Raw genomic sequence first — 25,706 nt, 5'->3', positions numbered from 1 at the left:
GCGACGTTGAAGGGGTAGCACTCGCCGTGCATGAACTCGGAACGTGCTCCTAAGGGACAGCCACGGGAAACCGGCAAGGAGATAACGCACCACGGTGAGTAAAAGCCTCTTAATTACTGCAGAAATTTGCAGTTGTTTCGCAAAACATGCGCCTTTAATGTTACGAAGCAAAGAGCTTTTGCCGCAGGTGGTAATATAATTTTAATTTTGTTTAATGAAGACGATGTTAGCTTGAAAGCTTTATTTAATTGAATCCTATTGAAAACAAAATGCATATTTCTATAAATTACAATAATTATTGTCCTTTAATAACATCAGAATGAGGTGCTTACTTTGTCTTTTATAAAAGTAATTACATTTATTAATAACCAAGCATGAGGAATTAATTGCCCTACAAGCGAGTTCATCAAGCTGCTGCTTCATTAGGCAAAGCGTTGCATTACCTTCATTGAAGAAACAAACTGGCACAGCATCTAATTTAAACGAATGAGGGGTAAAATTAAATTTCCTCCTCGTAGTGCTCGCGTGAGATGAAAACAGAGAAGCGGCGTTAAAAGGCATCCTTTTCTCACGTCATGTTCTTGCATAACATGCAGGCGCAAATTACTTCGTGCAGGTGCATTACTCGCCTTAATGGACCGAGAAGCCCCACGTTCTTTTACATATGAAACTCAAAACGATTTGGTTATAAAAATAAATTTAGGATTATTATGTTAAAATAGTCAAATTTTGCACAGGAAAAACTCGTTTATATTCTGCATGCGAAACGCTTCTTGTTGGAGGATGAGGGAGATGTGTTTGTCGGATCTGTGTGGGCTGATAGGACCCATGCTGTGTTTTTCAGCAAGTAAATATTTGGCGAACATGAGCTTAAACACGCGGGGTGGCGGATTAAATTGAGATCGAGAGGCGAAATTGATAGCGTATGTATTCGATTATTTACGTCTTTGTTTTCACGCAGTTTTCAAAAAGTTTCTTTAAAATAATATTTGTGTTCGGAACAAGATTAGACAGAAACGTCTTAATGACAACAACAATGAATGGAGATCACCAAGCACCAGATATTTATAATACATTATAATGTTAGAAATATATTATTTAAAAATAAAAATTTACGCTTATTAATCAAATTAAAATCAAGTTAAATTATCTACCCAATTTTAATGGAGTTTTTGTTAAAAGAAAATTATTAAATTGGGTTATATATTTAAAAAGAAAAAAATTATAATCAAAACAATTATTTTAAATATTATATTTTAAAATAATTTAAAATTTTATTACCAAGTTTTTAAACTAAATATTTTGTAATTTATCACTTCAAAATTAACAGTTGAAATTATTAGCAAAAATATTTTCCAGTTTCTTAAAATCCGATGTATTTTCCCCACCTTCTTGGTAACCCTAGCTGTTGCTCTTACTTATTGTTAGTCAGGCATCGCATGGAAAATGTCACGGAGCGTCGGACACTTTCATGTGAAGCTCCGAATCATGTGCACTCTCTCTAATTTACGACGTCCACAAACTTTGCCTCGGGCCGAACTTTGAGCATCTCAAAAGTGATCCAAGACAGGCAGCCTTGTGCCGAGTTAAGGTCAGCAGTCCAGCGTTGCAAACCAAGTTCACGATTGTTTATGGGCAGGCAATTTGCCTGCGCTCGTGTTTATTATGACAAAGTGACGCAAACGCGTTCGTCTCTGATCTATTTGCATCAACAAACTCGCATGGCACCTACATAACCTCCCTACTTTACAGCCCTTTTTTTCTCTGGGCGCGAATTTACGACTGGTGGTCTGGCAGAAAACACAAAAAGGCGCTTCTGCGGTTCGTTTTGCGAGGCGAAAAAGAAAATATTCTGCAGGGCAGATTAAAATTTTAGGGGGTTTTGGCGCGTCGTAAATATTTTAATGCGGGACGGCAAAGAAGCTTTTTGTCTTGACTCTTGACGCATTAGTGCTGCCCCAAGAATTCATGGGGTCTTGCTTTCATGTTTTTTCATATCTTGACGAAAAAATAATTTTTAATGCTGATTTACTATCAGATTAGCGTTTATACCAGGAGATTTGCTCTTGAAAATTATTTTTAGCATCCTTTTAAAGATGAAAAAAATCAACTCGTGCGTCAGCATCTAAGCAAACAATAAACATTTCCTCCAATGCTAAATTTACAATGGGAAGATATGAGTTAAATTTCCCTTTAATTAGCAGGATATAATTGGGATGATATTTTCAACATTAGCGAGCAAATGCAGATAATCTCTGAACGCCTGAATGAATGAGAAAATCCTGCGCTGTCACTGTTATGTTATTAACATCATCTTCGCGCAGATGTTGGCAATGAATTATGAATGAAGGAGATTATTGATCTCGCCAGACACTCATCTATAACGCACTTCAAAAAAGCATAAAGCAGATTATTACATTTCAGTAATGGAAAATAGTTCATTTATTTTAGAAAATGATTATTTTATTTTATAATTTAATTTTATATAAAATTGATATTAAAATGTGGAGAAATAGAAAATTTTGCTTTGTACGTTTTTTATTCCTGGAAGTGAAACGTTGTTCTCTGTCAAGAGCACTTTGAATTACGCATTGCGTCGCAACGACTGCTGTACATAGACAAGTTTATTGCTCATTCGGAGCACCCCTGGAGGGAAAGGCGACGCAAGTCACTGCTTGAAATCGCCGCAGGACATTTCTGCAGGCCAAAAGCGATAGCGGACGAGTCACTCACATTCGAGTTCGATGTGCTGTGTCTGCGAACGACGAGAGCAATGTGTCTGACCCAATTCACAGACTTCCAAATCAATATTGTCGCTGAAGAATTAATGCGGTGCGCACTCGACTCTCACGATTTTGCCCTCAGATCGAGTTACTTTTATGAGAGAATAATTCTTGGATTTGTCTTAAGTTTCTATCTCGAGAAAATTGTGGCTTAATGGTATTTTTGTTGATCTGAAGGTAAAAAAAAAATAAATAAATAAAAAAAATAAAGAAAGGATTTTTAAATTGGAAGATTCACTTTTATAATAGTGTGGAGAATATTAAATTTTAGGAAATTAAATTTTAATCAGATTTTATATTTATCAGATATTATAGTATACTATGTATTTTGGTTAAAAAAGTAAGACATTTTCTTAAAGAAATTAAATACATTACTTCATTTAGTTTTAAGTGAATTGTATTTTAAAACATTCTTCTGAGAGAGAATCACAAGAAAAGCGAAATATTTTAATTTAATTTGCTTTACTTGCAATTCTCCCTGAACAATGTTATTAAATAATAAAATAGTTCTCTTAAAACTAAAATATCTCAAAATCTGATTTCTATAATTAAATGATTTTCCCTTTGTTATCTAAAATATAATACATATGCGATGAAAATAAAATCTGATTAAAACTAAAATCTAATATTTCTCAATTCTCACAATAGCCAAAATAAATAAATTCATTAAATGAATGAAACTATTTCACCTTTTTTTTTCATTTTTTACTAGTCTTGTGGACAAGAAACTAGAACTTTACTCGCTAAATTTTACTCTGCCGTATTTTAATTATTAACTAGCAGTTGCGTGCGACCTGTAGACTTTTTACACCAATAACTTCATTGATATAAACCCCGGATTTGAATTTTTGTTTGATTCAATGTTTTAAAGATGGAATTTTCACCTCTTTTTTGGTCGGAGACAAGAAAAATTATTTAATTATTTATGTGATTATTTTTTAAATGAAGCAGATAAAATTTAGAAACATAAATTCTTTACCAAAATGTACTTTGTTCTCTTTGTTAGAAAAAATGCAAACAAAAAATCAATTTTTCACGGCCCCTCTTTCTCTTCCTCCAGACTGAAACCCCATCTTCGAAATAAGGAGCTTTTGGAACAATGCGCAAACAATGCCAAGATTGCGCACCCATGTATTTTAATCTGAGTGAGAGTTTCGGTGCGTGTCATCCTCCCTGGCCTCCTCCTTAGCCGCCGCCGTCGCACCACGAAACTCGATAAATAAGGGTTGCGTCGCGTGTATTTGTGCCAGCAGCGGCCGAAAGGGTTGTCGTCTCTCTCGGGAGCCTCTCGAGCGCCGTCTCGATAATGAACAGCGCCAACCTGCACTTTGCATGGGTATTTGACGACGCTCTGCGCTCGACTTCTTGTTATTTTAATCTCCGATTTATTGACAAACTTCGAATCCCCATTGAGCAAACAGTTCCATGTTTGTGCTGAATGACTGCCGCAGCCACCAGCTTACGTTGTTTGAAGGTGGTAATCCATGCTGCCTTGTGGACCACCATCTGTTCCAATCGTGTATAATACCCCAGAGGCAACTAATAACCTCGTCGAAATATATGTCAGATTTGGAAACAACTTTACAAAAATGGAAGTTTTTTCATGTTTGATTTTAATCTGTTTCATTAAAATTTTACATAAATTACGTTTGTGATGGATAAAAAGCAAACTAAGATGTTTATTTTGCTTCTTTTAAAATTAGAGTTTCTTTGAAAGAGAAAATGTCTTTTACGCTTTACGTCAGAGAGAAAAAAATATGTCTGGCGACTTGGCGTGAGCAAACAGCCAAATCAGATTTCTCCTCGACTCGATCATCGGAGTTCGCAGCCTTGATTAAACTGAATCTTGATTCTGCAATCAATCACCGACGGCGTTTCCTAAAAGTATTAGTACCAACTCATTCCTGGTCGATTCAATTTGCCAGCTCAATTATTTCATGAGAGCGAACTTCAGCGCTTTGAAGAAATCGGCAAAGGCACCGCCAACTCTCGCCAGGATAGAACTGCGAAATTGCTTCTTTCAGGGGCGAATTCTGCCTTACATTCAATTCAATTTTATTGCCACTGAATTATTTCTTGATATTTTGGAAATAATTGTATAGAGGCATTAGAAAAGACTCTTTTCTAATTAAGCCCTTTTCAAAAGAGCTTCATTCATTTATGTATTTCATCAGCCATCCTCAGCTGTCATTCAACACGCAATATTATTTTGAGAAACTCAAGATTAAATTCGAATTTTGCTTTGAGGTAAATGTAAAAAAAATCCTCTTTGATAGCAGAATTGACTATTCTTTTAATGGATATTATGAAATTGAAGTAAAAAATTAACAAATTCACAAATGGAGTTAAATTATTCATTTACTTCAAAAGTCAGCATCCGACTGATCTTTATTTTTAATGAACATTTGAAATAAAATTTACATTTCACTCGTGCTTTGCCAAATATTGTATAAAAATTAAATAAGAACCTTGTAAAGCACGGGTTATAGGGGCAATAAAATGGCCCATTTGCGGATGAATTGCTGGTTTAATGGCTCAACCAACTTAATCCTCCGCTGCTCACACATTCCGTTTGAGTTTGATTCCGCAGAAAGCAATCCCGACTCGTGTAATAATGGACTCTATAGGCGGACGTACACATGCAGTCGTAAAAGCTTGTCGGATTTTTGCTCTGCTCTCGCGCATTTTTCCATAATAACTCCTGGGATAATGCGCATTTTTTACGACCCCGCGGACATTCTGACGCCGAGAGCTCGTTTTTTTTTTTTGCCACATCATCAAAAATTTTGTCGGCAGGGAAAACATGCGGTGGCGGCGTCGCGTACCATTGTTGCTGTCACGGAACTGCGAGTTCGATGCTTTTTGCTTTAGCTGCAGGCATTGATTGACAACCCCGACTTTTGGCTTGATTTGCTAGAACGGGTGATTTTCAATGAGCACCACATTTCGCCAATAAACTTTTTTGATATTTTGTGTTTAATATACCTGCATATTATATCAATTCTAATACATGAAAATTTGAACTCTCATTTTTGCATTTTGATTTCACATTAAATTAGGTGTATAGTGATATATTCTTAATAATCGGCATATTTATCAATAATGTATTATGTTATTGGTTGTAAAAGGAATTTAAAGTTAAAAATAATTATAGGGAAATAAGATTTACTCTTACTGTATCAACTTTTAATTTAAATGTATGGAAAAATTTTAAACAGGTTCAAATAAAATTTCCTAACCGCTCACCTCACCGAAACTTCAACAGTAAAAAAATAATACTCTTTTATAAAATACATGGTGAATTCAAATTAACAAATTTGATGAAACGTTTGTTGAAAGAATTAAATGTCTATTATTTCTGGGAAAAATCTCATTTCATATGAACAACGATTGTCTTGAAAGGAACCGTAGAAAAATAATATCTTTGCTTTTTGTTGTTGTTAATTTATAGAATTTTAAAATGAATTTTATCATTGCATTTCATGAGTTACCAATGATCAAACCAGGTTAGGTGCATACTTACTAATTAAAATATTTAAATTTTACTATTGAATCAACGGATGATTTTACTACTTTTACTGTACATCACACAGTTGTGCCGCTATGCAAATTGTTATAGATAAAAAATACATTATAATTTTAAAGAATGTATAGAATAAAGAAAAGGAACATGATTATATAAAATATACTATTGATACTATTTATATAAGATAATTATTGTTTATTATTAAATAATTTTAATCTTATCTATATAAATTAGATTTCAAATTGTTATTACACTATCAGGCCTTCAGATCACGTTTAACAAATTTAGAAACGCGCTTTTATGGGTGTCCAAAGCTTCTTATTTTTTGTGGCCACCAAGATCTGACATGTTTGTTAATTGAGCAATAAATTCGGAACTACCCGCGACTGGTCACGTCCGTCGTGACTTTTGTGACAAAAGAAGAGGCGTTGACAAAGCAGCTCGGCTCACTAAAAGGAGGTGTTTCGCAAGAAATGAATGCTCTCGCGAAGGCACTGTGCAGGAATTTCATCTTGAAAATGCCTTTTGCAGCAGTGGCTCCATTGTGCGCACAATATTATAATGCAAAAAGTAATGTTCTTTTCGCGCGGGGCGCACAGCAAAGGAAACTCACGGCACGCGTTTGCAAAAGTGAAAAGAGTTTATAGAGATTGTTTTATGCTCGTGCAAGGACGAAAGAGGCAAAGCAGGCGGCGAGAGAAAAAAACGCTTCTGGAGTGAAAAATGTAAAAAAGGAGGCGACGTGCGTCTTATGAAAAATGCCGCCGCTTCTCTTTCGCTCTCTTTGAAAACGTAGCCGGTTTACATATCAAAAGAGCGCCAAGTGTTGCATACACGAGAATTTCTCGGAACGCCGCTGGTTCCCCGAACACTTCCAAAATGTCGTGTTCTATAAATATTTGTGCGAAAACCAGCTCGGTTTTTAAATAAAATTATCTGTCTCCATATAAATGGACGTTAATAATGTTTTATTCTGAGAAAACGCTGAAATAGGAGTTATTTTTGTTTGACTTACATGCAAATAATATTTAAGACGCAGAGAATTATTTATTGGCTTTGATATCATGGTAACTTTGCCCCATACAAGAAAACTGCAAAAAAATGAAAAAAAATAAATAAAGGACATCTGAGAAAATAATTTTATCCTACTTCCTTGCCTGTCCAAGGAAATAATTCATATTTTGGTAGCAGATTCTCTGGACAAAACGTTTAATATTTAAAAAAGAGGTAATACACCTATTTACTAATATAGTGTGTAAAAATTAATATTAATTTACTAAATAATTATTATAATAATGAAAATAATCAAAGATTGCAATTTTTTTGTAATTTAAAAAAAAATAAGTTTAACCTTGGTTGACCTTAGTTTCAATTTAGAAAAAAAAATTGAAACTGCATTTTCATAATAACATTTTTTGCAAAAAAATTGTTTACAATTTTGTGAAATAATAATTATTAGTAATATTACACGATTTTCATTTAGTTTAAGTATTAATTGCAAAGTAAAAATCAGTATTTTTATATCCTCTCCCTTTGTATTTTTGTTTTTGTTTTTTTCTTGTTACAATTTACAAGAAAAATACTACCCCTTCTCTTTTCTGACTTTCTTTATTTCTTGGTTGTTATTGGTTTTTTTTGCATAGTAGCACACCCCAACGGTGTACAATAAATACTTTCATGCATTCGCAATTTACAAGGCTCATAATGGGATAAGTGAACAACGACAAATTCACACTAAATAATATAAAATACAGGTTACCGCTTTGAACCGATGTTACGAGAAAGATAAGCAATAAAGTGAAAATTATTACTTTAAAATTATAATAATTATTTTCATTGTAAAACCTTAAAACCATCAAATTTTCAAATAATTTTTCCCATTCAATTTCAATATCTTTTTAGACTTCCAAACGAAATGCCTTAGGATTACCTTAAGATTATAATAGCGCTCAAGCGAAATAATTAGTTGAGTTTATCCCGACCAACTGGCAAACTAAAGTTTTTGCAACATAAATAATTTAACCAGGGCTGCGTAGAAACAATCAAAATTGTCAAGCTCTCGCTGGTTCCTGTTTGCGCCAAACTGTGTGTTCTAGGAAACAATAGGTCCTCTCTGGAGTCGAGTAAATACCACGATTTGCTATTTAATTACACTGTCAGCCCTGCTCACCGCCTCTCTCGCTCGCATTCACCTCAACAAACACGCGCGGCAACTCGAACTGGAACTGGAACAAAACAGGTTTGCGCGCTGTGCAAATTAAATGCGTTCAGCTTGTTTTGTCCGCGATGAGTGGAATTCGATTAGGCGGCAGAGCGTATTGTATTACCCCACACAATTGTTAATAATTTAGCCGGAGATAGCAACGGTTCAGATTTCGTTTCGGGTGTTTATTTCGGAGCCGGCAAATAATAAAATTCTGGTATGCCAATCACGGCACTGACATCACTCACCGAATTCCAAATGTCAAATGATTCGTCCCTCAATCGCAAGGGCAGCACGACGTGCTTTATGTGATGGAAAGGAAAAATTAAAACCGAATTTAACATTCTTTAAATAATGCTTCATTCGAATCAAGGTCAAATTTGAAGAGCACAAAAAATATAAAAATTTTCAAATTTCTTAGATTCAAGTAAAATAGTTTGTGTCATCCCTAAAAGTTTGATTTTATATTTTCAAATCGTTTTATTTTAATTTAAAACTTAAGAAGTAAAAAGTAAATAAATAGAAGTCCCTTTCTCTCTTAATTTTGCTTAATAAAGAAATTTATGCTCTATGAGATCTCGATAATGATAAATTTCCGCATCATGAAGCGCTTAATAAAGTGGCTGTTGTGGTGCAAAGTTTAAATTCTCACCAGCGTGTAAAGATGACGCGATCAAATAAAATCAACAAATATGCATTAATTATTAATTTGTACAAATAATAGCTAAAATCACATACCTGGGGCCAGTTTAAAAGTGCGGTGCATTTTCCGAGTGGTGTCGGCTGGACGAGAAAAATTCCACGTTAGTCAAAAAATTCGTTGAGATGCGATACATATGGCGATTCATGAAAATTGGCACGTTTCATTTCAAGGACACGTTGAGCACATTAGAAGCGGCGAGCTAGCGAGTGAAAAGATAAAGATGAGAGAGAGTGTGGAACTGTGGATGCGATTGCGAGCGCATTCCAGTGCTGCCCTGGCGGCGCTCCCTCCCAACCCTCCCTCATTTCCTTTTCCCTCACTGGCTGCCCAAGCGCTGGAGTCTCCAGATTCAAGATCCAGATTATCCAGAAACGTTCTCGTGGTAAGAAAAGATGGCGACTCGAGCAAAATTAATCAGCAATCAAGCCGAAACTCGCCGAATTACAGAGAATAGTGGATTTTTCTCGCCACGCCGACCACTCGGAAGTGTCACGTTCATCGACTCGCCAAAGGTAGGTGATTTTTGCCGTTATTATTTTGCAATTTAAAAGAATTCGCTCTAAATTATTTTCTCCGGTTTATCGTGAAATAAATTGCCTTTCCGCCTCCGTTACTAGCAGAGGACACAACGAACCTCTTTTTCGGACCCCAATAGTATGCATAAAGTTTTTGCACTCATCATCAATTTGGTACTGAATATTGTACTTTCTACATGGATTTATTAATAAATCCACGACTTTTTGCCATCTCGGTAATTGCAGGGTGCTGAAGAATTCAATGAATTGGCTAATATTCCATTAATACTATAATCCCACTTCAATATCACTTATATTATTTTGAAATTCTAGAATGAAATTATTTTATGCCACCGGTAAATGTTAATCATTATTTTTGCAAAGCTTGAATTTATCCGCTTATTATTTATAATAATAAAATTAACATTTCATTATACATCAAATACAATGAGTAGTAAAGTTATATGTATATTACGTCCATTTTCTATTTAAATATCATAAGTTCTGCATCCAGCACTGGTCAACCGCACACAATGCATCTGAGCCACATTTCATATCCAGAATGACCCGAATAGCGTAATAAGCACAGCAATAACGCCTATGGCTGTCAGCCGAGGTAGGAATACATCACAAATCCAAGAGGAGGATTTGTGATGCAATTATGTTTGCATAATGCAACCTGATTATCGTCCTGCGCGCTATTGCAGCTAACTTCATTATCTGTTTGCAAAGCGAGCTCGTAAGCGCCAATGCAAATGCACGGCTAATAATAGGGCTTTTCCATCAGCCCCACAATCCGACGGCACGCATGATCGTAATCATGCTGTGTGTAATCGCACGATCTGTTGCACGAGACCAGACTTATCCAATGCAAAGTCTGGTTCAGTGATTGTAATATGTTGCAACTCGTCACCAAATTGTCAAACTGCCAGTCTGCAAATCAGTCCCAATGTATTTGTTTTAATTCGAACAAATTTGAATTAAATTCAAATTTTTCAACTCGCTTATTTATTTATTTATTGAAATTTTACATGTTTATTGCCTTTGTCTGTGTAAGGGAATTGGTGCAATTACAATCAATTCAATGAACGCTGGCTGATTTGCCGTGATCAACTCCGCGCTTTGGCCCCACAAATGAAGACCACATTGGGATTTGTGCAACAGTGCGTGAATTTCGTAACTGAGCAAATGGCCAGATGTGCTTGGTTAATTTGAATTAATCTATAATAATGTACATAGGCGGCTGTTAATTGCGTTTATAAAAAGCGGCATTCAGCATTTTGCAAAGCATGCACACTCATTAATTTTAATAAGCGCGGAAAGAGAACATTTAATAAAGAGTTCAATTAAAAAATTTACATAAAGGAAATTTATTGTGTGCGAGTTCTAATTTTTCACCGGATAACGATAATGTAGATTGCAACCAGAATAATAAATAATGGGTTAAAAATAATTTTTACTTTTTCTAAAAATTCTATTCTTGGAATTTTTTTCCAATTCCTCTTCCATTTTCATAAAACATCGTTATTAAAAAAAACTACCTTTCCTAGAAAATCAAATAAAGTTTACATTTTTCTAAGTCAAAGAATGCTAAAAGTTTATGAAAATTCTCACTGAATAATGGGAAAAAATCATCCAGGGTTTTCAGAAACGCGTCTGCAAACTTTTGAATTGCACTCGTTCGTTATTCTTATTCAGTGAGATGGAGTTTGTTTGGATGAAATCCGGTGACGGAATCCCACGCGTCTCCAACTTTTAAGAGAGTTACTTCTTCCTTGGAGAGAAAAATAAAGAAACAAACGAGACGCTCTTTTCTCAAATAGCGCAATCCTCTCTCTGCAAAAAGCAGATTTGAGTGACAGTTCACAGCAGCCGCCAGTTTCGCACATGCATGTCGTGTTTCCTCCGATTCCCGCGCATTAATATTTGATTCAGTGCTGAGTGTGCACTTTGCCGGGCTCACACCTGCGTCGAGCAAATCTTAAAAGCCCCCTGATGTTTTACATTGCAAACAGGCAGGGCGCAAAAGCCCCAACAACCCGACCGTATTAATATGTATGTGCGCCAGCAGGCACCTTTCTTTTTTTTCATTAACAGCCGAATTGCGACCTTTTCCGCTTGATTGTTCCCGTTTCGCATGGGAAAGTCGCCAGGTCGTTTCGAGCCATTCTTTAAACAGGAAGTGCTCCTAGCGCTGACTGGCACTTTGCTGCCATTTATGGACGCAATTCTATCGCCGCCGAATGTACAAAGCCTCCGGGGGCGAAACGTTCAAATTGCTTTTATGATGCCGTAAAATTTTTACAATTCAATTCGTCACGCCCGCGTGTGTCTGCTGCTGATTCAAGAAAAGCGTAACTTTTATTCAGAGCACTAAATTTAAATTGAAGAATTTCAACTCCAGGGAGAGGTAAAAATTATTTTAAATGAGTAATTAAAAAACTTATTTTCTCTAAGCACCGAAGAATGTGTTTTTTTAGCATTATTTTAATTTATGCGTTTTATTTGGTCGCATAATTTAATTATTTAAAATATAGATTACAGTTCTCATTTCAAAATTTTTATTTATACATAAAAATTATTCATTAAATGCAAAAAAAGTTATTGCGTGATCACTTCCCATTTACAGGAAAATCACACTTTCCCGCTTCAATTTTTAACCCTCCTCATTTCTATAACGTGGGACTGCATTGATCGTTAATTATTGCCCTGGACGTGTGTGGGTTGCATATCAAGGTTTTTTTTCATGCCACTGCAAAGTTTCGCAACGGTCGAGGGCCTTTTGTATGCGCGGCCAGCGAGTGTTTACAAAAATCCGGCAGCTGGCATTAACGAGCGTTTCCTCTCTTTCGAGCCGTGTGTGCCTTTGTTCAGTGCGAATGTGACAAGTTGAGCCGCGCACCTGACCCTGTTCTCACTAATGACCGTCAGCGTTTCTCTTCTTCATTTTCGAGCCACTCTGTCGACTCTTTTCTGCGACTGTTTGCGCTGCGAGCGAGGAGAGAGCAACCAAGTCTCTGCCAAAATTAGGAGGATGGTGCCAAAAAAAAATGTTGACAAAGAGAGATGCCACTTTTCCTTTTGTTGCAGGCACTCAAAAGAAGCTCAAAAAGTTACCAGATTTTTTTTTTAATTAAAAATTTTCACAAGTTCTCCCAGTGAATGAAACAAATCCTAAATTTCAATGTATTCTGATTTCAAATTTAATAGGGTTTTTTCGGCTTCAATATTTTCTTTTGAGGAAAATTTAAAATCCAATATAGATTGATGTAACTAATATTTATAACTTTTCATGGAAAAATTGTTCACTTATAAGGGGACGTTTTTCAAATATTAAGATAATAACTTTTTATGTTGTAAAATCATAATTTCAAAATAAAGTTTTATATTAAAAAAAAAATAAAATTTATACAATTAAAAGTGAATTTTTTAAATATTTTCATGCAATTCTTATTTAAAATCTTACCTTACTTCATTTCAACAGTAATTTATTAAATGAACAAATTATTTCTTTTCCTCAGTTTGTAAATAACTGAACTACTATTTTGCAACTAAATCAACGTCGCTTCCTCTCCAAATTGCATAGCCGGAACTTTTCCCAAGACAGCTTCATGGGAACAGGTAACGAAATGAACAGCAGGTGAGAGGAGGAAATGAAAGGCCGCGGTAACCATTAGCGAGTGATGGGTGCCGGCAAATAGCAAGCGACGTATGAACAAGCCACTGAAATGAAAACCCCCAGCCCTTGCGACACACGCCGGTGGCAATCCCGGTGACATTTCCACTTGGAGATGAAATATACGCACCCCTCTCGCAGGGGACAGAATTGAATTCTTTGTGGCCACTGGCAACAGTTTCCGCGAGGGACGCGAAAGCAGGATGAAGAAGAGGGTCCATCACATCGTTGTGTTTTTTTCCTGGGGGAGCTTTTCTTACGTTAGTGCATAACATTTTTTCTTGAGTGCTTTTTTAACAGATTTTCATAAATTAAAAACTGAATAATTCTCAAAGGAAAAAGTCTTAAATGTAAACACTAACGCTCTGCGACTTTGTAATCTGTAGAAGCTTTTAAAAAATTTAATTAATTTTCCCGAACCAGTTCCATCTTAATTTTATACCAAATTTAGGTCAATTTAAAGCAACTAGAACATTTTATTATTCAAAGTGACTTAAATTATCCATTTTGCAGATTAATCCACTGAATTTTAATGCATAGCGAATTAATTAGGCCGTTAATAAACACCAAAAATTAACTTATCTGCACGACCGGGTCGCCTGATGAGCAGCGATTATGCAGCACGTGTGACCGACAAGTCCATCGGGTTGCATACCCTACTTCAACGCGCCGGCCGTGTTCACCATTTATTTGTATTGCTTTGATGCCGTTCCCCATCCTTCACCTAGCCAAAGTGTTTAAATAAACAAGGACTTTTCAAATTCGCATTCCGCGATGACCCCCGCATGGCCTCGATTCTATCTGATTCATTGTCCATGCAAATCAGTCGGGTTTAATTTATGCCGGTGCGAGGGCAAACAAACCCCCACGCGCACTGATAAGCAGCGGACGGACGAATTGGCTCTGTTGTATACCTATGTATGCGTGGCCTGGCTTTCTCTCTAGAGAAAACATGCGAGCGAACGCTTCAATCACGGTGTGTTCAGATGCAGACATATTCGCAGTTAAATCTCCGCAGGGAATTTTTGCCCTGGTTAAGCAGATTGCAATTCGGAAACTCACTCAGAGTTCAATGGAATATGAGGGATTCCTCCACAATACAGTTTGATTAGTTTCCAGCAATGTTGGAAAAGAGACAGGTGACCATAAAAAAATTGCAAAAAAGGAAAAAAAATTAAATTCCAATTTTCTGCAAAAAAGCAAAAATATTACAAATTGATGTTGATTTTTGAGCTCAAAAAATCTCTCGCAAATATATTCTCGTCGTGTCTTGGAAATAATGTTATTAGAAGAAAGATGTGGTTAAAAAAAAATTATATATTAGCGGGTTTTTTTTTAAGGAAAATCAATAATCCTGGGTTATGGAGGAACGAGGAACCAGTGGATTGATCCGTGATACCAGCTGATGGCACCTAATCAAAAACTCAATTTTCACCCTCGGCTGCACACAAACTCTCCTCACCTGCCCAAGCAACCCACCGGATAACTCTGAACTTTTTAATTAAACCTCCAGCAGTGATGCAAATTAGAACATCTGGCGCTGCCAAGCTTTCATTCTGAAGGATAAAACGCTTTTTTGTCCTCAGCGCCCTTTCTTGCTGCGTTGATTGTTTATTTCAAAAACACACAGCAAAATGTTTTCCATTTGAGAGATCAAAAACATTTTACCCAGGGCGTGAACAATATTTAAAGGAGAAGGATTTACTCTCCATTCGAAAGATTTTCTTTGTCCTTTATATTTGTCACTTTTGCAATAATTTGCTTGTTTCATATAATAATGTTTAAATGTTGGTTCAATTTCACAGGAAAGCAAATTTTTGCTTATGTTCAGTACTTTTTCTTCTTAATGATGTAAAATACCACCAAATAATATATTAAAAATAATTGTCTTGTTGTTTTGAAAAGTCTGCAGTTTAAGCCCTGAAATAAGATTTGACGTGAAAAGGAAATAAAATCAAAAGCATCATTAGTTCCTCTGTTATTCAGAGTTAATATGCAAATTAGCTTGCGTATTCAGAGTCGATTTTCCTCAATTAAGCGTTCCAATTGTACCGTGTGTACGGTCTCGTTAGGCAAACACGAAACAGACTCAGCGACAAGGCACTCGCGTAATGAGCGTTATAATTCATTACGCACTCGCTGCGCTCGTCCAATCACAGTTGCCTTGAGAGCAACTCGGTTGCGAAATCTGCATTAATGAGTGTACAGGTGCGCGTTATATATGCAAACACATGTACCGACCGATGTATTTATTTGCATAAGCATTTGCACATTGGGTTTCAGAGGCAATATCCCTAGCTTGACGCTCGTGTTTGTGTGTACAACAGCCAAATAGACGCAGCGACACCCTTGTGTGTCGCCTCTGCCAGTGTTGCTCGTGTTGGGAAGCCGAACCGCGCTGAAAACTTTTGAAGCCACGTTTGACTCGCAGAAAAGTGATTCATGGCAAAAATTGCAAGCTCAAAACATAGAGAGGAAATTTCAAAACGCATTATATATAAACTCGGTTTGAAACTAGCTGTTGATAAATAGAAATTTGAAATGCGTGATGCTTTTGGTTCCTAAAGTCATGAAATGCTTAGTAATATGTATTTAAAGCAGTGTTTAAAATTTTTTTGATATTGTAACTTTTTTCTAATTTATTATTAAGTTGATCTAAACTAATGATTTTTGAAAAAAGAAATTATCAAATAAATGCAATTGATACAATTCTTTATTGAAAATGTACAAAAAATTAAGTATTAATAATTAAATTTTAGTTTTTTTCCTTTTAAAGTTAACAAATGATTAATTTTTTTAATGAATAACGCTTCTTTAATTATTTATATATTCTTAATTATCAAAGTGAGGTTTGAACCGGATTGAACATGGTAAATTTCTACCAGTTAGAACTTCCATTGTTTGATTTTGAGATGTTAAAAAATTAAAAATTGGTCAATAATAATTACATCAGCCAGAATCTATGTTTACATTAATTTGTACCTGCAACTTTCTTTAATTATAAGATAATGTATTCTAAATTTTTTACTACTTCACTATTCAAAATAATGATAATTTTTCCATTCAAATAATTTGAAGAAAGTTCTAAAAAGTAATTTTGTTATTGTTGTTTATTTTTCCACAATTTTACAATTCACTAGTTTTTTTAAATAAATTGTTGAATTTAATTGAAGTACCTTTTTTAGATTGATAGAGTCTATAGCTGAGACATGACATTAAAACAATGGCCTGTGAGTGAGATGTTGAAAGGCAGAAACTTTTTCAATCATGTAAATAAATATTTGCACGCTGGCTTCATCTGCAGAGCTCCGGCGCGTTGTAATATTCCCAGCCTGATGCAAAAAGGGCTCAATCCAAAAAAAGTAGCAAGTTGGGCGAAATACAATTACAGCAACTTTTTCGTACTTTCATCCGGCTGCATGTTCGACCAACTCTCTCACATTTATCTTGGCTCTGGCTTATTTTCCTCTCTTATCAGCGGCGAGGCAGGTTGCCGACAAAAAAGGAAACTGCCCTCGCTCAGAAAGAAAGGAGGGAGCAATGAGGGATCTAGTTTATTTCCCGCCTAATATCCCAGGGCGCGTGGCCATTGTTCCTGCCAACGTGTCTGGGCCGCGTTGTTCTCTGCAAATCGATAAATCGCCCGAGGCTCTCACCTGGGCCGAATTTCATAAATTAGCCAGCCGACGCCTCGATCGCTGGTTTAATACTCAAGTTGGTCCCATTGTGTGCGCCTCTTTATGCCTGGAGTTCGAGTTTCGCGATCAGTAGAGAGAATTTTCGGGCGATATACTCGTGAAAGGCAAGGCGCGGACGGAATTCGATCCCTCTTTCAGGCACAAGCGTTTCTGCCTAAGCGAGCCTTTTTTGCTCTCGGAAGCCCCAATAGATCTTTTTGTGCGGTCCGGGAAATAATTATTCCTGTCGGTGCCTCAAAGATATCTCTTGAAACATCAAGGAGAGATGAGCCGATCCTTGTAAAGTAACTAATTACCTTCTGCACCAGAGGGAAAAATTGCCTCAGGCCGGAAATCTTTGAATTAATACAGAAAATCAGCGTTGTACTGTTAAGTCAATATTTTCTCAACGCAGTGTTTGCTTCCTTTCTCGCCTCTGTGAGAGCAGTAAAAGAAAAAAGAACTCTGCGAAACACGAGTTAATTAAATTTTTACGTCTTGGAAGAAGGAGAAAATTGTATTGCGCGCCGGCTGCGTTTAATTAGCGTCGACAATAACGGATTTAAATCACTTTGATGGTGAAGCGTCGTCGGTCTTGAGTGCCTTGATATTAGTTAATTTGCGAGAAAGATGGCACTCTGCGAATTAAGTCTGCGCTCGAAGCGAGAGACGCCACTTGGCGCGCTTTACAAGTTTACAGCCGTTGTGTTGGTAATGAAAATGGCGAAGCTGCAGATTGAATTCAGATCCAATTCTCTGAATTGTCACCCGAATATTAAGTTGCAGTCACGGTTACTGTATTTGTCACTTGAGCAGCTGGATCATTCGCGGTTAATTAAACTCCATCCATCTGTGCTAAATTAATTATATTCTCCTATTAAATCAAAAGCTAAAAGATCGTTAATGAAAATTAGCATAGTTTACTTTTTAATTATATTTGGAAGAGAGGGAATTTCTAAAGTTTGAAGAATTATGCAATTAACTCCTAATAATTTAGTAAATAATTTAATTAATTTACATTAATACAAGACTGTATATTATGAAAACCAGATAAGTTATATCTCAAATTATTAATTGTTCACTTTAACAACTTTTGTAACTAAGCTTAGGCTACATAATATTAAAACTACATACGTAAGTGTAATATTATTTAGTTAATAATTAATTTTATTAACAAATTAAGGAAAGAACATTTGACAGTAATAATATCTTATTCTTCAAGCTCACAGATAAACCTGAAATGTTGGGTCTCGCAATTAATGTCATTCCAAGCAAACGTATTCTCGCCACCCCACGAGTGGTGCAAGTGGATGCAGTGCTCATTGTTGCCGGCATTGTTGGGTTGGCCAGCGGGAAAGTCGTTGAACGCCCCGAAAGGTTGGCCCGTGCCCGCCCAATAGAATTTTCCCTCCGAGCCCAGGTCAGTGGCCGAAATCCAGTAATGCTCCTTGGTGTTGTCTGAAAGAAAAAAATATTTTACACTTTCAGTTAATTTTGTCGATGGATTAAAATTACCAACGAGCCTCTTTAGCTCGTCATTCTCCAACTTGCTCTCGATGCTCACCAGTTCCAGGCCACTTGCCTTGCACCGCTGGAAGGCCTTGTACCAATTCAGCTAAAGTAAATTTTTTATTCTTTTAATAATTGTATCATGGCACCAAAAAATAATCACCTTCTCGGTGCTAATGAAGTATTTCCGTCCTGTGTAAAGCGACACAAGCTTTTCTGAGAGGTCAGGAGTGCCAGGATTTATTTCTGCGGGACGTAAATATTTTCAAATTTATCGTTAACATCACATGCATAAAATAAAGCTGGCATAAAATCGAAAAAAGGTAAAAAGAAATTAATTTGATTTGTCGGCTTTTTTCTTATTATTAAAAATATGAAAAAGTTAATAGAAAATTGTTCAATAGCTAATAATATTGTGTAAATAGCAATTTTTGATAATTAAAATAAAGCCATAATAATTATTTAAAAATCAGGACATCAATAATTATTATAATTTATCATTTTGAAATATGGATAATCGAGCAAGACATACTCCTTTTTAATTTTTCAATGGCATTTTCCACACCACTGCAATTACATTGATCCTGAGAATTTTGGGCCAGCTGAATCCTATTAAAAATTTTCTGCAATCAGACACACGTTTAAAAACTTTGGGAGGTCTGAATTACCTATAGTCGCACATCTGATCATGCAGCCCTTTGTTGACTTGCAGACAAACCTTTTGCTCCTCGCACTTGGCCAACTTGAGTTCACCGCTTTCTTTCACGGTCTTCCAGTGGCTCTCCCAGTACATCTTTTGCAAATTCAATTGCGCCGTCATACTTTTCAGCTTTTCCTCCGCCAACTCAACCCGTTTGTCACATAAAGTTTTCTCCAGACTCGAGAAACTGATTTTCAGTAAGTACACATTAAAAAGTTTTTGTTGTTAAAAGTAACTTACTCTTCAAAAGACACGCTGGGCTTGCAGGGAGCCTAAATGGGCATTTAGACGGTTATATTTTAAGTATTCCATATCAAATATTTTACCTTCTCATCTTTATCGATGTCATGGAATTGGACTTGTTGCTCAATTTGCTGCTCACATTTGGAGTTCACAATTAGCATTAGAATGAGTACCAGCAAAGGAGGAAACATTTGCTTGGTCATTTCACCAGCGTCAATAACAAACTGCGACTTAACGCGTGATAAATCCAACTAAATAAAATCTGACCGTTGAACCTAAAAAAGTGACTTCTGACAGTGAGCAAATCTTATCATTAAGCCTTACTTTTTGCTGACGGAAATAAAAAGCAAATTTTCCTCATGCAATAAATAATGAAACAAATTTGTTATCTCCAAATTTAAATTTTTTAATAAGGATAAATGAAAAATAAAATAATAATGTAAGGCTTATTTGACTATGTCAATTAGGATGATTACAAATATAATTGAATTGAAACAATAATTAAATTATTTCAAAATGTTTATTTTGTGATTACGGCTGTTGCTTTGAAAAAAATTATTTTCTCCGGTTCTTGAGATTTACGTCTAAATTATTCTCTTAATTATAAAAAAAAATAAGAGGAAAACTTGAATTGAAATATCAACGCTGAAAGAAAGATGCAAATGAAGGCTGGAAGGTCGAGTGCTTCTGAATGGAGAGCTGAGATTCTCGCACGCGCCGACTCTGGCTGGAGTGTACGCGTGACTTATCAAGTTAGAAAACGCGCAAAAAAAGTTCGTAAGGTCAGAATAATCAAGAGGCGGCCCGAGAGATAAATCCAAGAGATGGATGGATGGGTCGCATTCCACTCCACGCTGAGAGATTGAGTTCTTGCGCCGCATAGTTACAAGGGTTTGCTGCTGGGAGAGCGCGACGGATGATACGAAACAGCGCGCCTCGCACCCAAATCCAATTAGAGCGGCGAACAAGCGGCGAGAATTATTTGCCAAGCCGACGTTGAATATGCATGCTCCGTTTCTGTATATTATTATTAGCCTTGATTAAACAACCACTTGAATAAATTTGCTCGCAACAAACCCCTCACATGCAGACGAAAAGGCAAATTTGCCCAGGCCCGCTTTTAATCCACGACGCTTTCTGCCCGCAAAACAAACAAACCACTTCATTTTTCGTCCGTCGAGAGAGCAATTTACTTTCTTTCTTTCTCTTGGCGAGACTGGAATTGATCTGCGAAAGACGTCGTCATTACTCGCGCCGCCAGCCGCGAATCTCGATTTTTAATTTGCAGCTTTCAAGCAAGCGAAAAACGCTTTTCCCACAAAAGTCACTTTTTAATCAGCATTTCTGCTCTGCGCAAGCTTGTTAACAATTAAAAGCGCTCACAGGGGCAAATCGTAAATTCAGAGCCAAAGTTCTTGACTTTAATATATTCCTTTGGTCGGAGAAGGTGCAAGTTGGTTTTGCTCCGAGACGGTTTCATAGCTGAAAACAAGAACTTGTGCAGCCCGTCCAGCGTCAGAATTACTCCAACCGGGATTACAATTTAATGAAGAGTGAGGTTTGCTTCTTGGTATTTCATCTCTTGAGAACAAAAAGCCCTCGCTGAACTGGAAGGCTGGAATTATGCATGGGCTAAACCTTACTTTGAATTTAAACAAAGCTAGAGATTTGAAAAGCTACTTTTAAACACTCTCACGCATTTTTAATTATTAAAATATAGCTACAACAAATAAATTAACTGCTTTAATAAGTTTTGGTGGAAAATACTAGTATTGATCTTCAGACAATATGAGACAATATTAAACATAATCACGGATGGAAGGGAGAAGAAAATTTTTCTAAAATGCGCAATATTTTTTGTGTGTATTCAATTCGTTTGTTTTGTCTTGTATAGTACATAATTCTATAATTAATAATAGTTATTATTATTATTCTTTTTTGATGTTTTTTATGTTTCAAATCGTTTTTATATTTCATTTCATGCAAATTTTTGTATCATTCGTTTTGAAACGCAAACAAAATCCCTTTGAACATATATTTTCTTGCATATTAATGGAAGGTTTCTCTAAAGAATTTATGCCAGTAATTTGCCTTTCTGACAAAAGCGAATACAAGCGGAAACCGCTGACCTTGCAAATTGTTTGCTCGAAATCCATATTTCCATGACAAAGGACTCGACCGAGGGTATTTTGTGTGCAAAGAATAATCCAATTTGCATCAAAGCAGCAAGTTGCAAAGTCTTGGCATTCTGTTTCTCATTTTAATGGATATTGTTTGCTCGGTGCTTACAAAATTATGATAAATTGCTCGCCGCCAGCCTGGCTAATGCGGTGGTTTCGAAAGAATTTGCATATAATGACTATGGCAAGCATCGCGCGAGTGCCACTTTAATTTTGGCGAAGAAAGATGCTAATAGACTTAAAAGTTCTCGCAAAAACGCTGCATATTAAAAAACTGAAGAGGCACTTTCTGGCTCCATCACTGGCAAAATCAAAACTTTCTCATTATCAATTTTTATGGTCGAGAAAGCACTCAAAAGTTGAGGCTCACCGTAGAAGATTAAACAGGCTCGAGTAAAATATGAAGTTTACAAGTACTTACTTATTAACTTTGCCTAGTTTAAATGTTAGTTAATGACAAAGTTGGTGTCAGTTCTGCATCCTACCTTTGGCATATGGCGTTGAAAAGAAGGTAAAAAAATTGTGTTACAATTCAAATTGGAAACAAGAGTGATCAGTTTAGGCGTGCCTCTGGCATTTTCTCCTTGAACAACACCGACATTTTTTAATGAAATTAGAAATGAATTAATGATTTTTTTGCGTTGAAGTTAACTTTTTCAGAAAGAAATCAAATATTTTTTTTATTACATTCGTGCTTTATAACGAGGAGTTTGTTTAATTAAAAAAGGTCGTTGGATAACGACTGTTGTCAAGCACCCATACTCTACGATCTTGAGAATTATCTCCAGTCACATTCATTAAAAGATATAATAAATTATATAGCAAGAGAAAATGGGTCGTGTCATTTCGCTTAATCTCGAAATATCTCATATCGATTTCCAATTACGAAAGCTGGATTATTAATTTGTTCATTACGATAAAACAAGATTCGTTCGTTCCACTTTTTTCTTGGAAGTTTCCTTGGCACAAAATTAATGAGCTTCTTGAAAGAATTTCGCAAAACTCGCCGCCTTTAAGAAGAACTCTACAGGGGGTCCCATTCAAAAAGTTGGTTCCGGTTTTGAAAGAAGTTCTCGAAAAAAAAAGCAAAGTCACCTATGCTTTTTGTACACGTTGCAAGGCGGACCTCTGCTGAATTTTAACGACTTTTGTCGTGGCCTCTAATGAGTAATTGGAACGAAAAAGCAGCACGGCGCAAAAAGCGTCGGGCTGTGCGAAATTTAATGACAAGGAGGAGCTTTTTGGTGCGGGCGAAAAGTCTTTTGTTTGATCTCGGTTCGCTCGATTGCATTCTCTCATATAATTGGATGTCAGTTAACAGCGCGAAGAATCGTATAGATTGATACAAAAAGAGGCAGAGAAAGGAAAAAGAAGAATTCTTTCCTGTCAGAGGGCAATTTCTTTGCAATCAGGTTGAGTGGGAGTCGGAAATTTAAATCGCAGATACATTTTGTAAGGGTTCGTCTCTGGGGACACGTTGTGCGGCTTTTCGAAGGCATTTTCTCATCAGCTGAGTAAATTTCATCTGCCGTTCGACCATCGGCATGATGGGTAGTAAAGAAATTTTTCATCTCAACGTCACGATTCTGATGGTTAATCGGGAGTGCGTGCGGTCGAACGAAATTGCCGAGCAATATCAATCTAGGGTGGTCGGTCGGTCGGGGACCTTTTGCTCGCAACAGGCAATCAAGAGATATATTGTGGCCGCGGCCCTGATTTGACATGATGCACCTCCTGGGAGGAAAAAAGAGTCGTCCGCACACAGCCAAATGGATTTTGATCCCCAGCCGCGAAACTTCTTCTTGCTCTTCGCCGTGGCAGATGGATTAAAGATGATCGTAAAAAAAATCCACTTGCCACTACGCGGTGAGATGGCGATTTTTATCGGCCTCCCTTTCTTTCTCGTGTAGTAATAAAAGCAGCTTCCCAAGGATGAGCTAATCAGCTTGTAGCAAAGTTCGCCAACTCACGTTTTCCGCCGCCTGCGGACCAACTTCTTGTTCCTTTCTTCCCTTTGCGCGCTCCCTGCGAGTTGCAAAACCCGCTCTTTCGACGCTCCCGCGGGCTATTTTGTCATTAGTTGCCGGCGAACTAACTCGCCACTGCTATAAACACCTTGATCTTTTCCACGTGTGCCTCCTGCTTGAGCAGTTTCCTCTCCGACGGCGTCATTTATCATTTGTTTTGCGCACCTCCATGTTGCTCATTGAATTTTTTCCCCCTGGAATCCTTGTCCAAATTTTTGCTGAAGTTATTTTTTGTTTTAAATATTTTACAAAAATCTGTTAAAAATTATTTAGTGTTTATCTATAAAGAATACTTTATTACAAACATTATATTTATTTAATATTGTATATATTGAGTAATTGTATTATTAATATTTTTTTTAAAATTTTATTTTTATTCTGAATATTACATGTTTATCGGTATAATGCTTATAAATGTTATTAAAATTAAAAACGTATAATCAAACTATTTCGATTATATATTATGTGTATCTTTGAAGGCCTTGAGTACTACAATAATTAACTTTATAAATTAAAAATTTTATTTATCAATATTTTTTTACTGTATGAAGCTGTCATCTTTGAATAATAACTTTGAGGAACAATGAATCTTGAAAAATATGAAAGTGTTTCTATATTCTACATACAAACTAATTTAACATATTAGGTCTTACACAAATACATATACATAATTTAAAAGTTGAATTTTAATATCTATTGAAAATTGAAACGTCAGTTTGTGATACCAATTGCGGATTTCCCACTTTAGTATTATCTTTGATTTAAGTTAACATTCCGTCTGTGATGATGTAATAATTCAGTTCCACGAAACTAACAACAAATAAACGTTTATTTTCCAGCAAAATCTCTCTTCAAAATAACACAAGCTCTATACACAAACATGCATATTATTGCGCCGTTTCCAATTCCACCGTAGGTCTTAACAGATGAAGCATCTCGACAAAGAAAAGCTTTTCGCGATATTCAATTTCCAATCGAGCGCGCCTGTTGAAAGCCGGCGATATTCTTTTGATCTTATGCGCGCGTCTTATTTGTTTTATGCAAGAAGCGCGGCTGCATTATTTTTTGCCGCTCTACTTTCTAGGTTAAGGTCGCCTGCGTCTGAATAAGTGCGAACAAGTCCTATTTGCCCTTTTCTTTATTGCGCCGTTGCACCCTCTAGGTGTGCACTTTCCATTCTTTCCGCACGGCTGCAAGCACCACTTTCAAATTGACTCTTCTTAGAACGCTCATTTTCTTGCTCCTTCACTCAAAAGAACAAGAAAAAAGCAGATGCAGATAATTTCATAATTATAAACTGCTGAGAGAGCAATCAATATTTTTTTTAAATGGCACAAAAACATTTAAATAAACAGCCTTTTCATCGTTTTCCTTTAAATATATTTCATTTACTGAAAATTTTAAAAGAATTTCAAAATACTAAATTTCAGTAAAAAAATCTTCAGATTTTTGCATTTTTCATAATTTTCGAGCATCATCAAGAGTTAGCAAAACAAAGAATATCCAACTGGGAAATTTAAAATATTGTTCTGATATTTAAAAAAAAATATTTATTTGCAAAGTACCAAAGAGCTACTTTCAAATTGCTGTCCTCAAAATGAACAAAAAAAATTTTGAAACATCTTCCAGAAAACTTTCTTTATGAGACTTTTAGAAGTTTTTTTATGCATTCCATTTGAATATATAAGCCTTTTTATTTCCACTTATTTTCACGGAAATTTTTTTGCTGACACAAAACCGGAACAAGCTCGTTTTGTTTGCTTTTCCGAGATTCAATTGCGGAATTGCGTGCGAGTTTTACACGTTGCCCGTCCTTCTCTTTCTTTTTTGCTCTCACTATCAAACTGAATTCAATTTACAAAGTTGTCGAGAGCGCCCACGAAAATGTACTTTGCAATGCCGGTTGACGGGTGAAAGGCACGATATCATCTCGTCGGCACGAGGCAGCCGCGCTTTTCTGCGAA

At 36.2% G+C, this 25,706-nt stretch overlaps 2 protein-coding genes across 5 annotated transcripts in view; one reads left to right on the top strand and one right to left on the bottom strand.

The window, feature by feature from the left end:
• The window catches only part of LOC132202463 (uncharacterized), a 78,699-nt gene continuing 52,993 nt past the window's right edge, over positions 1 to 25,706 (top strand). For 2 of the 3 annotated variants that reach the window (XM_059629397.1, XM_059629395.1), the window contains exon 1: positions 1 to 94. The gene's annotated coding sequence lies outside the window, so the exon portion shown is untranslated. Of the gene's footprint in view, positions 95 to 21,002; positions 21,094 to 25,706 lie in introns of those variants that run through there. The other variant, XM_059629399.1, reaches the window with a different exon arrangement.
• Positions 18,214 to 19,784, bottom strand: LOC132202464 (C-type lectin domain family 4 member K-like). 2 transcript variants are annotated; one of them, XM_059629401.1, is made up of 7 exons: positions 19,619 to 19,784; positions 19,533 to 19,564; positions 19,311 to 19,479; positions 19,125 to 19,215; positions 18,756 to 18,838; positions 18,599 to 18,698; positions 18,214 to 18,541 (listed from the first exon to the last, which is right to left on the bottom strand). In XM_059629401.1, the coding sequence occupies exons 1-7, from the start codon at positions 19,736 to 19,738 to the stop codon at positions 18,294 to 18,296; spliced, it is 843 nt and encodes a 280-aa protein (XP_059485384.1). In that variant the 5' UTR covers positions 19,739 to 19,784; the 3' UTR covers positions 18,214 to 18,293. The 2 variants fall into 2 exon arrangements, with proteins under 2 accessions (XP_059485384.1, XP_059485383.1); XM_059629400.1 differs by having other exon boundaries at positions 18,217 to 18,541; positions 19,125 to 19,201; positions 19,261 to 19,479; positions 19,619 to 19,780.

The sequence above is a fragment of the Neocloeon triangulifer genome, unplaced genomic scaffold (assembly GCF_031216515.1).
Source record: "Neocloeon triangulifer isolate White Clay Creek 2 clone unplaced genomic scaffold, ASM3121651v1 ptg000015l, whole genome shotgun sequence".
Classification (NCBI taxonomy): Eukaryota; Metazoa; Arthropoda; class Insecta; order Ephemeroptera; family Baetidae; genus Neocloeon; species Neocloeon triangulifer.
Note: the sequence above shows the minus strand (reverse complement) of the source record. Positions and strands in the feature narration are given on the sequence as shown.

Excerpts from the sequence above, each read along its gene's own strand:
- LOC132202464 (XM_059629400.1), bottom strand. The coding sequence starts at position 19,738 with ATGACCAAGCAAATGTTTCCTCCTTTGCTGGTACTCATTCTAATGCTA. Across the intron at positions 19,480-19,532 it reads CCCAGCGTGTCTTTTGAAGA|TTTCTCGAGTCTGGAGAAAA; the intron begins GTAAGTTACTTT and ends ACTGAAAATCAG. Across the intron at positions 19,202-19,260 it reads GATCAGATGTGCGACTATAG|GATTCAGCTGGCCCAAAATT; the intron begins GTAATTCAGACC and ends AATTTTTAATAG.